Source organism: Monopterus albus, unplaced genomic scaffold, assembly GCF_001952655.1.
Source record: "Monopterus albus unplaced genomic scaffold, M_albus_1.0 scaffold38.1, whole genome shotgun sequence".
Lineage (NCBI taxonomy): Eukaryota > Metazoa > Chordata > Actinopteri > Synbranchiformes > Synbranchidae > Monopterus > Monopterus albus.
Genome location: NW_018127918.1, coordinates 281,040 through 298,672, shown reverse-complemented (window position 1 = coordinate 298,672; position 17,633 = coordinate 281,040). Strand labels below are relative to the sequence as shown.

The following is a 17,633-nucleotide window of genomic DNA, read 5'->3' as shown; positions in this document are numbered from 1 at the left end:
TGGGTCTCTGTCTCTGGTATATGGATGAGCTGGGAGTGAGGGGCAGTCAGCAGTAGGATGTGGGAACTGGAGCCAGATGAAATGACAAAAATGTGCTTAAACTTTGAGCACATTTGTATCACTTCCTGCATTGACATTCAAAATGTTGAAGAAGGGTCACACCCCTAAACGGATATACAGAAAAGCAGTTGTACAGATTTAGTGCACATCATCTTTGGGGAATATAAACACAACTTTGTTTTCCTCCCACAACAGGCAGTTCAACTATTCCCTAATTGTGGATTAGGGAGGGAGGTAAAATCAAATATCATAAAAATATGCTACTAAAACCAGATGAGTTATGGAAATTATGCTCTGAGTGTAACTAATTTTGTGTGTAGCTTAATGTGTGTATTTTTGCATGGATTGATGTGCATATGAAATTGTGAAAGTTTCCTGCTGCAATGAAAAGTACTCTTATGTTTTATGAATAACTGGCATTGTCCACTGAAAGGATGTTTAGGAGACTGCCGCTTCTTCCTTTACTTCCCTTTGCTTTTGCATATTAACTTGTTCTTGTTATTAACATGTTGCCTTTATAAGTTCAAAAAAAATCTCCTATTTACCTGCATGTTTTGGAAAAGCCATAAAAAGCTGACATTCTATTCAAGGTCACAAATTCACTAAAACACTGGTGCATGTTGTGCTGCTGCTCTTATTTTGTCATGAATTGTATAATGAAGTCCAGGCAGAACATTTTCACATTCAGTTCAGCTTAAAATCATTTTTATTTATAGCAACAATTAAAAAGAAGAGAAATGAGCAGATAATTTAAACAGCAGTAATAGTTAATATACAGTATATTTTAGAACAGGAGATGGGTACAGCATATTAATGAATTATTACTTGGTCCTTTGTTCCATTTCTTTGTGGTAATACAGTTATAAAACTGAGTTGTTGACACCTGGCTTCTATTGCTCTCTCTCTGTTTGCTTTCTGCAATAACCGTTCTCTGTCTGCAGAACCAGTACACAGGAATGTTATGGAGCAGCAATGATGAGAAAGTTGGATCCTAGCGGTAAACTCAGTCGCTCAAACCTCACACGTCGAGCCACACATCTCTCAAACACAATGGGAGGTTGGGCCCACACAGCTGTGAACACTATTCGTAAACCCAACTGAGCTACGTGTGTGTGTAAAACATAGGACCTTTGTAATAATTTTTCACTTTTATCATTATTGAAGTGTTACGGTTTCGTTTACATGTAGTGTTGTCATGATAGTGGGAGACTGTTACATGGCATCTTGTCTGTGCTGAGTGTAATTGTTGTGTGTTTACACATCTCAGGTTAGTTAGTCATAGATAAAATATTCTCAGTGTAGCTACCAAAGAGATTTCTGTATTGTTGTATGTACCTGTCATAGCTGCTCCAACAACTGTAAAAGTCTTCATTATGTTTTCAAAATACTAATATTGTAGTTTGTTCACACCTTTTCCATAGAAATGTTTTGCACAAGACCAAATATGTATCTGTATAACTGACACTAAATTTACTGACAAGGGGGAGATGCATTATCCTCTCATTTCTATGTATGCAATAATGTTACTAATATTGTACTTGTTTTACCTTTTAAAATGATATTTGATTAGGCTAAATTGTAGTGAACGGTGAATTTTCTGAGAAAGGGGACTTTTTTTAGATAGTGTAGGCAGGATTTAAATGAAATAAAAAAATATAATACCTTCCTTTGAGGCAGAGGTCAGTGCCTTTATTGGCTTGTGGATGATTCATGCTTTAGTCCTGTACACACAAATCATCTGATAATGTGATACTCATTACCCGATGACAGTATAGTGACTATCAAGCAAATGAAGCTAAATTTCTCCGTTCTGTTGTTCCCGTGTATTGGCACCCCCTTTTTCTGCAGTCATGAGAGAAGGCGAGACATTGTATCCATGTGTGGGAAAACAAAGTAAAATAAACTTTCATCAACCCAGAAGTCCTGTCTTCTTTCATTTTATTATTGCAACACAGTAAGTGTAATCTGGGCTGTTTGTATCACAGTACCTTCCTCATAACATGATTGTTGTTGCCACTTTTTGTATCGTAAGTCCTCTACATTGTCTCAGATTAAAACAGTGCCATAAGCTATGTATGTATTACTTAATACTAGCAAAACCAGATCCACAGCAAATCAGAAATAATGATGAAACTCAAAATAGCTCAGAAATCCATGGTTCCTATTATCTTTAAATATAAGCAAATACTAACATCTTGGTTAAAATTACTGCCCCAAGTTAATAAACATAACTTTGGAGCACATTCCACAAAAAAGATAAACAATGGCAACCTGAACTAGATACAGTGTGTTACAGTATAAAATTAAAAGACAATTTTATGTCACACCTTACCTTACACCTGAGTTAAATGTAGACATGAAAACTGGGTAGAACAGTGTGATAGTGTAGACTTATGCTTCTTTTTTTCTTAGCCTGGCTGTTATTCATGTTTTTCACTTGCTGATTGAATGTCAGTGAATACACATCCTTTGGCTTAACATAGTTAAACTTGTTAAAATGATCAACAACTGAATATTATCTGTAGGCTAAATGAGTGATTGAAATATACCAAACATATTACTTTTACTGCTATATGTTCAGTATTACCATCCTCTATCCAGTAGTGAATAAACACTAGTACTAACTAGTAGGGTTTTCTAGCACTGTAGTGAGGTACTTGTACTTTTCTTGAGTATTTTCATTTGATACTACTGTATACATTTTACTTTACTATAGTGTTATAAGTTAGAGATATATAAACATAACTTCACACTGACCAGCTATATTAAACACGGATTACATCCTAATTAGCTATTACTGATAAGGCGATTATTAATATTAGACAGAAAAGTAAGGTGAGCCTAGAGTCGCTCAGTTTGTCCCTCGCTATTACCCGTCATTAGCTGCACGAGTCGGTGAATTCGCTCCTCCTCTGTCTCTCGGCTTTGTACTCAGAGCTGAACCCACGCCGCGGCTACCTTATTCAGGATACAGGAGCTGCTAAACATCGGAAAATGGCCCTCCACGTTCCCAAAGCTCCGGGCTTTGCCCAAATGTTGAAGGATGGCGCCAAGGTGAGGCTAAATCCGCGTGTTGTAGTAGTTGGGTCGCTTTGAGTGTATAATTGTGAGCTAGCATGCTAGCCAGTGTTAGCCTCTGAGTTAGCACGTTCATTCACAGTCAGGTGGGAGAGTTCTAGAAGCTGCCAGGCCGCTTGGATTTGTGGGACCCGGGGTTGTTATACGGGCAAAAGGGTGATTTCTGCGTCTTTCACTGCCATCTCTAATACTTAAACATACTGTATATACTCACAGTGTGGTAGCTACAATATAAATGTCAAAAAGCAGTCGCACCCAGTTAGTGTTTAGCTAACTGTCAAAGCTGTAGCTTTGATTGTCACCTCAACTGTGCCTGGCTGCTCTGGGATGCTGATGATGCGTCCTGTTTTACAGACTAACCCTTTTAGACATCTTTAGGTCTCTTTACGTTTGCAAACTTTATTGTATACACATGTTGATTCAGATCATTTTCCCTGGATATTGTTGAGATAGATTTGGTTTTTTGGTAAGGCCGAATACCAGTAACTCTGACTAATATGGGCACTATTTAAATCTATTGCTCCTCTTCTGAAAAGTCACAGAGTTGTGTTGTTCTCTGATGCAGCACTATTCAGGACTTGAAGAGGCAATCTTTCGTAATATCAAAGCCTGTAAAGAGCTTTCTCAGACCACACGTACTGCTTATGGCCCAAACGGTAAGCACCTTCCTCCTCCAATAGTAAGACATATTTGTAGTGAGTCTTTGTTGTTAAAACTTATATTGGTGATGGCTAAACCCTTAATATTGTTGCCTTTTAGGAATGAACAAAATGGTCATCAACCACTTGGAGAAGCTGTTTGTCACCAATGACGCAGCAACAATTCTCAGAGAGCTTGAGGTATGGAAGCGTAACATTTTGGAGTAACAAACTGCATACTGTAGTGATTTATAAATTATGGAATTCAGCTGTTTGCTTGAATGTTGACTGTTTTTAGGTGCAGCATCCAGCAGCCAAAATGATTGTGATGGCATCCCATATGCAAGAGCAGGAAGTTGGGGATGGTACAAACTTTGTCTTGGTGTTTGCTGGAGCTCTGATGGAACAGGCCGAGGAGCTGCTCAGAATGGGCCTGTCTGTGTCAGAGGTAAACAAATGTAGCTATGATGATATAACAGCAAGGCTTTACCACATTAGTACTGACTATTTTCTATTCACATTGTACCCTTTATTAATATGTTGTAATATACATATGGATGCATGTCTTCTAAAGGAAGCTGTGGTTTTTTATTTCTTTGCTGAAGAAAACGTTTCTTGTTGGAATTTTTAATAATGCCAAGTGTTACACTGTTGGTAAAAGCACAGATATCCTTTTATATAGACTATGGAATAAATATCAGGTTGATATAATAATGCTGATATTTGTCAATGCAGCAGTCTACCAAAATGTAAGTGTTTGCATTCCAAAGAAATGAATTGCCGCATTATCCCATTTTCCTCTTTGCCACAGATTATTGAAGGCTATGAGCAAGCATGTAAAAAGGCTCTGGAGATCCTGCCAGACTGCGTATGTTCCTCAGCCAAGAACCTCCATGATGTTAACGAGGCCACATCTCTGATCCGTACAGCAGTCATGAGTAAACAGTATGGCAATGAAGACTTCCTTGCCAACCTCATTGCAAAGGCCTGTGGTGCGTCAGCAGTCCAGACACATAATCCACACTAGGGCTGTCAGTTGTCAAATATAATTAAGTTTCTGGAAATAATAACTTTGTAGTTTTTTCATTATCTTTTCTTTACTGGCTTGTGCTACAGTATCCGTCTTCCCGGAGTCTGGCAATTTCAATGTTGATAACGTCAGAGTATGCAAGATTTTGGTACGTAGCCTTATCTGTTAAATCTATTTTGGTTTGTCTGTGTGTGTGTGTTGCATACCTCCGCGTTAATGTCTGTGGTGTTTTCAGGGCTGTGGGGTGACTGCATCTAATGTGCTACATGGGATGGTTTTTAAGAAAGAGGCAGAGGGAGATGTCACATCTGTTAAAGATGCCAAGATCGCTGTCTTCTCCTGCCCCTTTGACTGCATGGTGACAGAGACCAAGGTAATGAATAGTTCACTTTCTCTTTGGTGTATTAGAGAAAGCTGAACTAACGAACTCTAATCTCCTGTTAAATTTGGATTAGTTTCACACAACATATCTCATGTTTGCCCTAAAATAATTGATTGCACCATTTAATTAAAGATACCATTGTTGATGATATGTGAAATGTTTAGTCATGGTTGAGTTGCTAAGAACTTGAGTCTTAATATGACGAGCCTTTTTTATGAAATGTATTTTGATAGGTGTTTTTTTTTTGTTTAAGTTCAAAATATTGTGGTGTTAATTCACAACATATGAAGATAATTATATCAGTGCTAACAATGGTTTTATTTGTCTCAAAGGGCACGGTTTTGATAAATAATGCACAGGAGCTCATGGATTTCAGTAAGGGAGAGGAGGATATGATGGAGGCTCAGGTCAAGGCAATCAAGGAGGCTGGCGCCAGTGTGGTGGTAACTGGAGGAAAAGTGGCTGACATGGCGCTGCACTATGCCAACAAGTACAAGCTCATGGTGGTCAGGTAAGATAGAGATGGGCACTGATATTCAAATAAGATTCATCAAGTGAGCTGGGCTGCTAGAAGAGTTTCCTCCTTTAAAATTCAACCTTTCATGAAACTGTCTTCCACCAAAACATGTAGTTTGAACCAAATGTGGGAGATGCCAATGGTGTTGACAGTGTTGTTGCAAAGTGTCCTGAACTTGTACCTCCACCCTGGGCTACTGATATTAGTTCAGGTTAGCATGGTAAATGTGCAGGTTTTACATGATGAAAAGGAAAGGATGGGCCGTTCATCTAAAATGAAAGAAATTTCAGTAGAAGAACTAGTTGAAAATATTCCATGGGCTATGAAGTGCATCAGAAAATGTGATTTTCTTGAACGATAAGGTTGTCCATTTTCTAAATTATTAGTATTTTCAACACTTCCCATATTGAGAATCAAACCAACATTGAATTGCCTCTGCTCACAGTTAATGTTTGTCAGAATTGGTTTAGCTTATTTTTCTGTGCCATAGACATAGAATGTTTTTTCATTACGAAGCACCAGACTCACATGGGTGTGTTTCCCTGATGTTTTTAATCATTTCTGAACAACTATATGACACAGACAAATAAACCAATTTAGGTTGGAGACTGATAGACAATAACAGTGTGTAGAGGCAGTTCATTGTTGGCTTTTGTGTCTGTGTGGGCAGTGTTGAAAATACGGTTAATATAGAAAGTGGTAGACCTTATCCTTTAAATTGAATGAATGTCACTTTCAGCTTTTTCTCATTAGGAGTCGTATGTTGACACTTAGCATGTATTATACGCCAGATGCCCTTCCTGATGCAACCCTGACTCGAATCCGGGCTGCAGCGCCAAGATGCATTGGCTTTACTCCTGTCTTATCTCCTTGTTATAAACTGCCATTGTGGGGCTATTATCAGATATTATTGCTATTGTCATGTATTGACTGTTGTCGGACATTATTTGTTCAATTACTCTAATTTTATGAATACTGAAAATACTAAACATTGGTGGCAAATTGAATTGTAGTAGTATTTCAAAGTCTTTATAGAAGTATACCCTTTGTCACAGTGAAATAAACCCCCTAAAATTCCTATATCTTGCCTTTTCCCCATCAGGCTTAACTCTAAGTGGGACCTCAGGAGGTTGTGCAAAACTGTAGGAGCTGTAGCCCTGCCCAGGATGGTGAGTGTAGTAATGTTTTGTTGAGCTCAGGCATGCAAGACATAATAAACTATTTTGTCAATCCATCCATCCATCCATTATCTATACTGCTGATCCTGAATAGGGTCATGGGAGGGCTGGAGCCAATCCCTGCTGACACTGGGTGACAGGCAGGGTCCACCCTGGACAGGTTGCCTTGCCAGTCTATCACAGGGCAAATATTTTATCATATAGTTATATAATAATGATCCTTTTTTGCTTTCTTAGATGGCTCCTACTCCTGAGGAGATGGGACACTGTGACAGTGTCTACCTGACAGAGGTGGGGGACACTCAGGTGGTGGTCTTCAAACACGGTAAATCATTCTTTGCTCCAGTCTTATTGGTCTTCATTTCAGTCCTCATCTTTGCTCCATGTGAGCCTGAAGCTTAGAATATTGTTTGGTCCTGATTGTCCTAAACAGAAAAAGAGGATGGTGCCATCTCAACAGTGGTGATCAGAGGATCCACTGACAACCTCATGGATGATATTGAGAGAGCTGTAGATGATGGAGTCAACACCTTCAAGGTTCTGGTCCGGGTAAGTCAGCACAATAAGCCACAGTGGGATTTCTCGTTTAATCTTTGGATTTCTCTTGAGGAATGTTTCCTTAAAGCTGTTTGTTGAGATTTACTGATACTTAAGGCAGTGTTACTTATTAATAGAGTCATTGTAAAATGGTTGCTGCACCCTTTCAGTACAGCAGCTACAGTTTTTGTGTCATTCACTGTGTCTAGGACAAACGACTGGTACCTGGAGCAGGAGCCACAGAGATTGAGCTGGCCAGACAGATCACCTCCTATGGAGAGGTATGTCAATTTGGGTGCATTAGCTGTAGTGGACCAGGTTCAGTCTAATGCCTCTGCAGCATCACCGGGTGAGAAATTGCAGAAATGTGACCTCTTGTGTTTTTTCCCTCTCTGTAGTCCTGCCCAGGCCTGGAGCAGTACTCCATTAAAAAGTATGGTGAAGCCTTTGAGATACTGCCACGTGCACTGGCTGAGAACTCTGGTGTGAAGGGGAATGAGCTTATTTCTAAACTGTACTCTGCACATCATGAGGGAAACAAAACCATGGGCTTCGACATTGAGGTGTGTATGTGTACGTGCTGAGTGAAAAGACAACAGCAGTTCCAGTTAACATACACTAAAATGTGTCCATGTATTTCACATTCATAACTGAAGCCATTTTTATGCCTAACCATGCTCATTTTGTTTGTCTGTCTTGTCGTAGCCGTTAGTTTCAAACTACCTCTCAGGATTTCTGAGTGCACGACAGCAGTTTGATTTTATATGTAGATGTGTTGTATTGCATGTTCTTGTGCTTGGACATGATGGCATGGATGTGATGTTGTGTTTAGGGAGACGGCCCTGCTCTAAAGGACATGCTTGAAGTCGGCATTCTGGAGCCTTATCTGGTCAAATACTGGGGCATCAAACTGGCCACCAATGCTGCCATCACAGTACTGAGGGTTGATCAGGTGTGTAGAAAAACACTCGTGACACACACTAACAAAGTTAAATATTTTTTTGTGCAATTTCCAATTCACACAGATGTTGTTAAGGACTGGACTTCTTTCATTGTCAGCAGATCCTCTGGATAAAACCTCAAAATGCCATGGTCTTAGTGCATTTGTTGGAGACTGTTTTCAACCATGGATTAACACACCTAATGTGCTTGTGAGAATTAGAACAGCAGGATGGCGTATGTGGGGGTGACTTGTTGATTTAAGTGTTTTGACAACAATGGAGGTCTACGGCAGAGAGAAATAATATCGTTTTAATCAACCTGCAGACAGAAATGTTGTTTTGCTATTATCAAATTGAATAATAGAATCTAATATGAGAGGTTGAATTTACCTTGCAGGTTTTAAACAGTGTTTGTTAAACTAATCTGTGGAACAGATGCAGAGATGTGACAAACCGGCCTGTTGGAGTCGCACCTTTGGTTTCAAACATATGTATTTTTGTGTCTCTTGACAAAAGATTCAGCTTAAACATTTTCCTTTAGCAGAGGATTTGAGTCATAAATGAACATATAGTTCATATTTTCAGTTGTATGTAATTTGATATATTTGAATGATTAGTTTCCAGCTAGTTAATGTTAGTGTGTGTATATATGCACAATCCAGATCATCATGGCTAAGCCTGCAGGGGGACCCAGTGCTCCCAAGCAGAGAGGCCACTGGGACAAGGACGGTTGGGATGAAGCGCCTGATAGTTTTGAAACTCACCATTAGAGGGCGCACGCACACACCCTCTATCAGTAGGTCCTGGAATGAGTGTGTGCTTTTGACTCAAAACTCACACACATGTACTCACTCACTTGCTCACAGGACACTGTCAAATGCTTGTTTTGTGTCTCACTAATAACACTGGGTGTGATACAGATGTTGATGCACAGAAATGTCTGTTGTCTAGGTGATTTCAGTCAGATGTTTTAATTATACCAAGAGTGTCACTGCCTTCAGACTAAAATTATTTTGTCTAAACTTGCATGAAATAAACTCGAAAGCCTGCTGCATGCACTCATGAACTCTTTCTCCTTACAGCAGACATCCTCAGGCAAGTGCAGAATTTAAAAATGTTGCATGTAAATGTGATGAGATGCAAGGAAGTGGCTTTGCTGTGTGAGGGGCTGAGAAGAGTCGCTGCTGCTGATTACATCAAATCTCAGTGGCGTTCCCATTTTTCTGCAATTATTCTCAGACATATCTTTGTCGTCAGTTTCTCAGTTTGAAAATGCTGTGGCTTGTCCTAGCATTGAAATTAAGTTGATAAGGGTTTGAGTTTTATTAGGACAATTTTATTCTTTTAAGCATTTAATTGCTGTACTACATATTTTTCCTTTTGTAGTACTATTCTTCACATATTTAATCACTGTAAATGGCCTTCCCTAATATTGGTAGGGATTTAAATGACCTCTTTTACTTTGAAAATATAGTCCTAAGTCATTATTTTAGAACCAGTTTAAGCAAAATTAATTTAGTTATTCCTATGTGTTTGTGCTGTACCAAACATTTCTAATTAAGTATCTTAAAAAGTAGTAGAAGAGTAGAAATGAATAGATGCCATACTCACTGAAAGTACAAGCCAATTCATGGTTGTTGTGTTTTTTGTTTTTTTTATCCTGACCACTGTCTAACAGGTATGTTCTAGTGTCAGAGTTGCCGATAACCTCCTGCCTTGCCTCAGAGCCCACAGCCTGCTGCATGGATCTCGGACCTCTTGCTTCCCAGTCAGAAACAACTTATTGATGGACTGCTGTCTTTTCTCCTTTCAGATAATCATGGCCAAACCAGCCGGGGGGCCTAGAGCTCCCCAGGGCAAGAAGGACTTCGATGAAGATGACTGAACCTCATGTTTTTCAGCTGATGCTCTTTAAAGCCCGAACGCTCCCTCATGGATTCATAAACCTGTTTTCTACCTGTGTATTTAAAGCTCAACAGTTTGGCTGATTTTGTGGGAATGACCACACATTGGTTGGCAAAGATATATGTGACAGTAAAATGTATGGACGGCACCGTTTGCTTTTTATGTTACTAGTCCCAAATAAAAGACACTTGCGTTGTCATGTCTGGGTTTGGATTTAGTGCTTACACTCACTCACTCAGAGCCATGTTAAATAATTAATGTTTTGTCAAGAATAAACTTTGAAGCTTTTTTGCTTTGCTCTTAACATGTTGAGATGCAGACATTATGCATGTGCAGGTTTATTTTTAGAACGAGTGACCTGGGGAATGAAGATGTATTGCCGTGTTCTATAGACGCAATGATACAAAGGATGACAGAAATTGTGGCTTGCGTGCGGACTTGATGTCTGCGTCTGTGACTGCACGGAGCAGCAGGAGGAGCTGAATCTGATTGGAAGGCAAAGATGTGGGTGGATTTGCGCTGACGTCCATACTCGGGATTAACTTGTTTTCATGTCGCCATATCTATCACATTTTGCACCGATCAACTGCAGATTGTTGACAACAGTGTATTCGTTCGCTTTTTTTCAAATCTATTAGTGTGTGTGTGTGTGTGTGTGTGTTGTGCATGAGGCCGTGGATAGGCTGCCGCGGAGGCGCGCAGGACAATGTGAGCGCCTGGATGAGGAGCAGACGTCGCACTGAGGTTACAGTGCTGATGTCCTGGTACTGATGGGGGCCGACAGCAGTAAAAACAGGGAGGTGAGTTAGATGTAGGGGTTTCCCTTGTTTCCACCGAGTTGGTGCCCGAAATCACCAGACAGAAATGACTGTGTCAAATATTGTTGGATGACTATTTTAACGCTTTTAGCATTATACTGAACTAAAGGAAACAACTGATAAATATATAATTATCAATATTATCCTATACTCTGTGTTGTTCCTAAAGATATTTTGTGCTCCGTGGTATCCAATGTAGCCTACATTATATTTTTATGCGTAAAATGTAAGTAAGTAAGTTTGCCTTTACTTTGAAGGCAAACTCATTGTACCATCCATCATCTAAAATCTACTGTCTCATAACAATGGCCAAGTAAAATCCTAGCATTGCCTATTCCTGGACAGTTTATGGCAGTAAATTGGTTCAGATGATAACAATATCCTGCATGGTTGATTACACACATCTTGCACCACAGAGCGTTAGATTGGTTGAGCACTATAGGGCCCAAGGGGAGAGGGGTTGTGTGACCAAGTGACTGCAGCTGGGTTGTAGACCATGCATTTTTCTCGTCTTGTTATATCCCAAATGAGAGCAGGAAACTAAGCTATTGGCCACTTAGCTCCACTGTCTGGTTTTAGGTTATTACACAAGTCACAAAATGACCAAGATGGGAGTTACTGCAAGTCATAGTGTGATGTACAGTTTTAAGTGGGATTACAATTCTTGCTTAGGCAACTTTCTCTGGTTAAAAAATATCTTTATTTTCGCTTTTTAAAGTTTATCTTTGTCCTGCATGGTGTATGTTTGCTCAAGTTCCTGGGTTATGAACTCCTAACAGGTCAAGCACAAGAAGAATGTTACTTTTAGCAGTGACTCAATAATACGGTTAGTTCTTGTGTGAAACAGTCCCCTACACAAAGTATTAAATGAACAGTCCATGGTTTAACAGTGTTTGTCAGTTTGAGGCTAAGAGTTGACTAAAACATGCAAAAACCAGGAAAGATCTGTCAGCTATTCTTTTTTTGTTAATGAATACCATCTTTCTCCCCTGTCTTCCCAACAGCGGCCCACTGAAGGGCAAGAGGATGAGCATTTTTCATCTGGATGGCATGGCTTCCTCTCTGCCATGGGTTTGTCCATCCCAGCCACCCTCTGTCGGATAGCCCCACCTGCTCTGCGTCTAGGCCAGCGTCGAATGCTCCAAGGCAACTCTCCTGACATTCCAGAGCACGTCCTGAGGTTGGCAGGTGTCGGCCCAGACAAGCTGAGAGCTGAGTGGAGCTTGCCAGAGTTCATCACCATGTTTCTCCCTGAATTCCCTCACAGAACTGTGCCTAGGCATGGACATTTTCAGGTAGACCTCAATCCAGCATGCACACTACAAATGTCACACTAATAAAGGGCTGTATAGTTGTAAAGTTGTACTAAATGTTTTTTTTACCTTTTCACTCACCCTATCTCTCTCTCCATCTCTGTCTCTTTCTTTGTATCTCTCTCCATTTCTGTTGCTGCTTTTTGCTCCACCAGGTGTTGGGTTATATCGCTAAAGGTTCTTTTGGACCCATTCTAAAAGTGAAGGACAAGGCCAAACATACAACATATGCTGTCAAAGTGAGCCTTCTTCCTGAATCTCACATCTTAAATGCATTTGAGTAAACAAAGCTAAAAGTGAGCAGCCACTTTATTAATCCATGAAAGTTGAAATTCACTAAAAACTTCTAATATTTTAAGTTATTTTTTAATCTACTCCCAGGACAAATAATTTTAACTGTCGTTGCACTTTTTAACATACGCACTAATAAGACTGTTATACCAAACTGCTATTGTGTAATACACTTACATATATTTGTCTGTTAAAATCCTTACAGTCCTGTTTAGTGTTATTTCATTTTAGCATTTTCAACCAACAGGTAATACCCAAATCAGAGATTCTAAGACTTGGAGTCTTGGAGCAATCAAAAGAAGAAGTTATAGTCCAGGTAAGTGCTAAGTACAGGCCTTGAAAATTATTCAAAGTTTGTAGATTGAAGGAAAAATAAGTTTTTAAACTATTTAGATATCAATAAGTGAATATTAAAGGACTTGGTTTTAGAAATACAGGGTGGGCCATGGAAAAGTTGCCTGTGTACTCGAGAGTGTATTGGAGGCAGGCCACTTTTCTGTGGCCCACTGATTATTAAATACAAAATTAAACTGAATAACTGAGCTTCCTGAGCCACTTTTCATGCAGTAACTAATACTTTTTCATGCAAAAAAATCTTACGATGGATGTGTGTATATTAACACCTTGAATTTTTTAATGAGAAAGTGGTCCATGACTATTTGGGAAAAGAAATATCTTGACCCTCATGATAGGATGATATTATATTTCATTGTTTTTCCTTTTGGCAGTTCAGAAAGCCTAATATATTGATCCTTTTTTTGTTTTCACTTTGGATATCCTTAAGTCAGTAAATCTTAAAACAACTGAAAAAGAACTTGAAATGTGTCTTTATGCAGATGTGGTGTAATTATACATCTCTGATTTACTAGTTATTTCAATGCTGATGGAGTGTTTTCAGCTAAATTACAGTCAGACGTCAGATACACTGTATTTGATGTGAGGAATTTATTTTTACTTTCTGTTTCCTCAAACATTATACATCTGTAATGTCTGATTTTAACCATATTATCTAATTTCAAGAGCAGAGGTTACTCAAGTTTCCACTGAAGGCATATCTCAGAAAACTAGTTGGTCACAGTGATGAAAATGTATGGACCTCTTGTTGATCAATGGCCAGAACTAAGATTTTTTCAGGTTTGACCTTTGCTTGCAGCGTCAGGTTCGCCACCCGTTTGTCCATGACCTCCAGGACTGCTGGCAGACACAGCGCCACCTCTACATTAGTGAGTCAGACAGAGAACAGTGACCCAGTCCAGAATCATTATCCAAAACCCCTCACGCCACCTTTTCTCGCCTTAATACAGGTAGTCTTGTCCAGGATCCATCCACAATCCCCTCTGAGCATTAACAGAAGAAAAAGATCCTACTACCACGTCCTGTAATTCTGGGTGTTTTGCTTGAACAGCATCTAGAGACACAAACTTTACCAAACCTGTACAAACCTTCAACCCCTATCCACCACTGTCTTTGCATCTTGTACTTGCTTTGCCCTCTTTTCTTTTCCTCCATAGCATTTACCCTGTTTTTTCTAAATCAGTCACTGACTCAGAAAGTGTGACCCAGTTTGCTTCCCTACCCCCTGTGAAGAGAGAGCGTGGTAGCTTGGGGACCAGATGTTGAACACTGCTGCAGTTTAAAAAAATACAACACTGGAGAGAACATCTCTTCTCGCTTTAACAGTGATTCATCATTGAATCACATCTTTTTAGCTATAAATAATAGATATGGAACAGAAGTGTTGGTGAATATTTTCCTTTCTTCTCACGTTGCCTCATGTAACAGCCATAAAAAAAAATATTTTTCCAGATTAGAAAGGGTTGCTCCATTATTGCAGACCTACACACTTCACTTCTGTGACTGGAACCGACTTTGTAGCTTTATTTTTCAAAGGTGCTTGGCAGAGAGGCTACAAACAGACTACAGTAAATCACCTTTGTTTGGTTTGTAGAAGATAGTTTTACACTGTCCTCACCTCTTCTTTACCAGTATCTGTGTGTTTTCCACGTCCCGCTGACCTTCATTACCCCTCTACACCTCACACTACATGACATAGGCATGTTGGTTTTAATCCAGTCTCTACTCCCACAGTGTGTGACTACTGCAGCACTGGAGACCTGTACACCTATTGGCAGATGATCGGTCAGTTCACAGAGGACACAGTACGAATATTTGCGGCAGAATTGGGATGTGCACTCAGTGAGTATATTAACAGAAATGGTTCGGCCTACTTACATATTATATATACCTCATCTTTCTCCTCAAATATCCTAATTTGACAAGACGAGGCCAGCCTGGTGCTTTTATGTGTGGAGTTTGCATGTTTTCCTTGCCTCCGGCTTCCACCCACAGTCCAAAGACATGCAGCTTAGGTTGACTGGCAACTCTCAATTGCCCGTAGGAGTGAGTGTGAGTAGTGTGTGTGGGTGTCTGTCTCTAAGTCACACCCCTGTGATAGACTGGCAACCTGTCCAGGGTGTACCCTGCCTCTCACCCAATGTCAGCTGGGATTGGCTCCAGTCCCCCCACAATCGTATTCAGGATAAATGGTATAGATAATGGATGGATGGACTAGAATAGGCTACATGAAAGTTTCCATAATTATTTAATTTTAAGTAATTATAAAAAGAGGAGGCCTAATTAAAATGAGATGACCTCTTAAAGGATCTCTCACGGCGACAAGGCTATGCCAAGGTTTTTGATATGCTAGAAGGAGGATTGAATTGACTTTTATATTCTTATTCTTCTTTGCCATTTTTCACAGGCTTTCTGCATGACTTTGGGATCATCCACAGAGATGTGAAGGTAATGTAAAAGAGGGGAATAACTGACAAGTTTGGGAACCAAAACAACCAACAATTTATTCTCATCAGTCATAGAAAATGCAATCAAATTTGGCCCATCCAGCATGAGCTTAAGGACATAGCTATAAATATACATCAAAAATCAGAGACATCAGCTGGTTACACAAATACAAAACTACAACTAAACATTATGTATACACATCTAAATGATTTGTCATATATTCAGCCCCTAATATGGATGGGTGTGTAATTCCACCTTTTTTACACTTTTACATTTGTAGATGGAGAATATCCTGCTGACAGATAATGGTAAGTACAAACCTGTCTCCAGCAGAGAGCAGCATAGCTCTGCCATGCAGGAGAAGAACAGAACCTTCCAGAGAATATCCTGATTGTGCACATGCAAACAGTACATCTACTAATAGCCTATGAATACAGATCATGATGGCAATATGTAAATATTTTACACCAGCTCTAACTGCATCTCATGCATGTAATGATGTAGAGAAAATGGTCTATTCTAGGACACATCCGTTTAGCTGACTTTGGTTTGTCTCATCGCCTGGAAAGAGGAGAAAGGGCCTTTACCATTTGTGGAACCATCCAATATATGGGTGAGAAATATTCCATCCCATCCATATCCGCCTCTATGGCTAATCCTGTCATGCTGAGACACAAGTATTACCATATTAACATTTTCTGCATTGTTTTAATTTGGGATCCTTGAGAGTTATAATAATAATGTTCCAACACACAGTATATAGTATATCCAGTGCTGTATTTGCAGCCCCAGAGGTGCTGAGTGGTGGACCCTACAACCATGCAGCTGATTGGTGGTCACTGGGAATTCTGCTTTTCTCATTGGTATCTGGGAAGGTGAGCTCCTGTGTTTCCGGTACACTCGATATATCTTGCATTTCTTTTGAATTTTCCTTTAAAAAGAACATGCATTTGATCCTTTCTTTATGAAGCAGTTTTACATGTTTGTCAGTGTGTTGCAGTATATGAGTAAATCCTGAGAAAATGTGCCTTTCCAAATTTAAAGAAAAAGTGTTATGTGTTGCCACCTCTCCTCAGTTCCCCATGCCTCCAGAGCCAGACCACTGCAGTATGCTGAGGAAAGTGAGGAGTTTTCCCTATGAAATGCCCCTCAGTTTCAGCCCTCCATTTGCCTTGCTAATAACTGAGGTAATTGTACAAAGTGTAATCATGCTGCTACAGAATTCAAATCTGAACTTCTGACTGTTTAATTACATGCCCCAGAATCTAGGTATGTCTACTTTATCATGGCCTAAATGTTTATCTGTCCAGCTTTTGTGCAAGACTCCCTCCCGTCGCCTAAGGACCCTCGATCGTTTCAAACGTAAAACCTTCTTTCATGGTGCAACTTTTGACCCCGCCCTGCTGCAGCGCCGGCCTGTGGAGGTAACTGACCATGTCTAGATGTAGTTAGGTTTGTTGTTCCCTCACTAAGTTAAACATGAGTCAGATTGGAAACAGAAGTGATTTTTCTCTCTTGTCCAGGTGATTCTGGAGCTGAGAGAGAGACCAGACAGAGCTGCCAAAGCTCGACGAGGCCTCACTTTGTCTCTGCAGCCTTTCAAGGGCTTCGACTATGACTCACTCCTCAGCCCTCCTGCCACACCGGCCACACAGCTGAATGCCGACATACAGTCTCACACAGCTGCTGCACCGCTGCCCGGCCCTGCATTCCCACTGCAACCTGATCAGGACAAAAGGTCACACAGAGAAGTGTTTGTGTAAGACTTTGAGTTTACAGGATGGTTACTAATGCACTAAAGGTTAAGGCCTGCATAAATGCATTTCTGTACACTTATTCACCCTTACACAAAGTCATGGCACATCTTGGAAAATGTCTTATTTAGTTAAAACCAAAATAGCTGTTACAATGTAATTAAATTAAAAGTTTAGAAGGGGATGATTTGAGTAAAAAGCACCATTCTCCACTGATATTGCTGCATTTTTTGTGGACACTGTTGAATACTCTTACTTGTTTGCCTTTTTCCAGTGCACACTGTTTTAAACCTACTTACAGTGGGTACGGAAAAGTCTTCAGTCCCCCTTAAATTTTTCACTTTGTTATATTGCAGCCATATGCTAAAATCATTTAAGTTCATTTTTTT

General features: G+C 39.9%; 3 protein-coding genes across 5 annotated transcripts in view; all 3 read left to right on the top strand.

The window, feature by feature from the left end:
* pimreg (PICALM interacting mitotic regulator) overlaps window positions 1-1,980 on the top strand; it is a 3,934-nt gene extending 1,954 nt beyond the window's left edge. For both annotated transcript variants that reach the window (XM_020598472.1, XM_020598473.1), the window contains exon 5: window positions 1,002-1,980. In XM_020598472.1, coding sequence (XP_020454128.1) covers window positions 1,002-1,161 — 160 coding nt within the window. In that variant the 3' untranslated portion in view covers window positions 1,162-1,980. The remainder of the gene's footprint in view (window positions 1-1,001) is intronic.
* Window positions 1,981-2,926: 946 nt separating this feature from the next.
* Window positions 2,927-10,465, top strand: cct8 (chaperonin containing TCP1, subunit 8 (theta)). 2 transcript variants are annotated; one of them, XM_020598523.1, is made up of 15 exons: window positions 2,927-3,114; window positions 3,704-3,794; window positions 3,898-3,977; window positions 4,075-4,224; window positions 4,588-4,768; window positions 4,893-4,954; window positions 5,042-5,179; window positions 5,521-5,699; window positions 6,808-6,874; window positions 7,121-7,208; window positions 7,317-7,432; window positions 7,630-7,701; window positions 7,819-7,983; window positions 8,253-8,372; window positions 9,024-9,199. In XM_020598523.1, the coding sequence occupies exons 1-15, from the start codon at window positions 3,055-3,057 to the stop codon at window positions 9,129-9,131; spliced, it is 1,677 nt and encodes a 558-aa protein (XP_020454179.1). In that variant the 5' UTR covers window positions 2,927-3,054; the 3' UTR covers window positions 9,132-9,199. The 2 variants fall into 2 exon arrangements, with proteins under 2 accessions (XP_020454179.1, XP_020454180.1); XM_020598524.1 differs by lacking the exon at window positions 9,024-9,199 and adding an exon at window positions 10,175-10,465 and having other exon boundaries at window positions 2,928-3,114.
* An 85-nt stretch (window positions 10,466-10,550) lies between these two features.
* rskrb (ribosomal protein S6 kinase related b) lies at window positions 10,551-17,583 on the top strand. Its single transcript, XM_020598525.1, has 13 exons — window positions 10,551-11,066; window positions 12,089-12,379; window positions 12,553-12,636; window positions 12,936-13,004; window positions 13,842-13,911; window positions 14,777-14,884; window positions 15,450-15,490; window positions 15,771-15,798; window positions 16,014-16,103; window positions 16,277-16,365; window positions 16,567-16,677; window positions 16,801-16,914; window positions 17,014-17,583. The coding sequence occupies exons 1-13, from the start codon at window positions 11,037-11,039 to the stop codon at window positions 17,251-17,253; spliced, it is 1,365 nt and encodes a 454-aa protein (XP_020454181.1). The 5' UTR covers window positions 10,551-11,036; the 3' UTR covers window positions 17,254-17,583.
* Window positions 17,584-17,633: the final 50 nt, after the last annotated feature.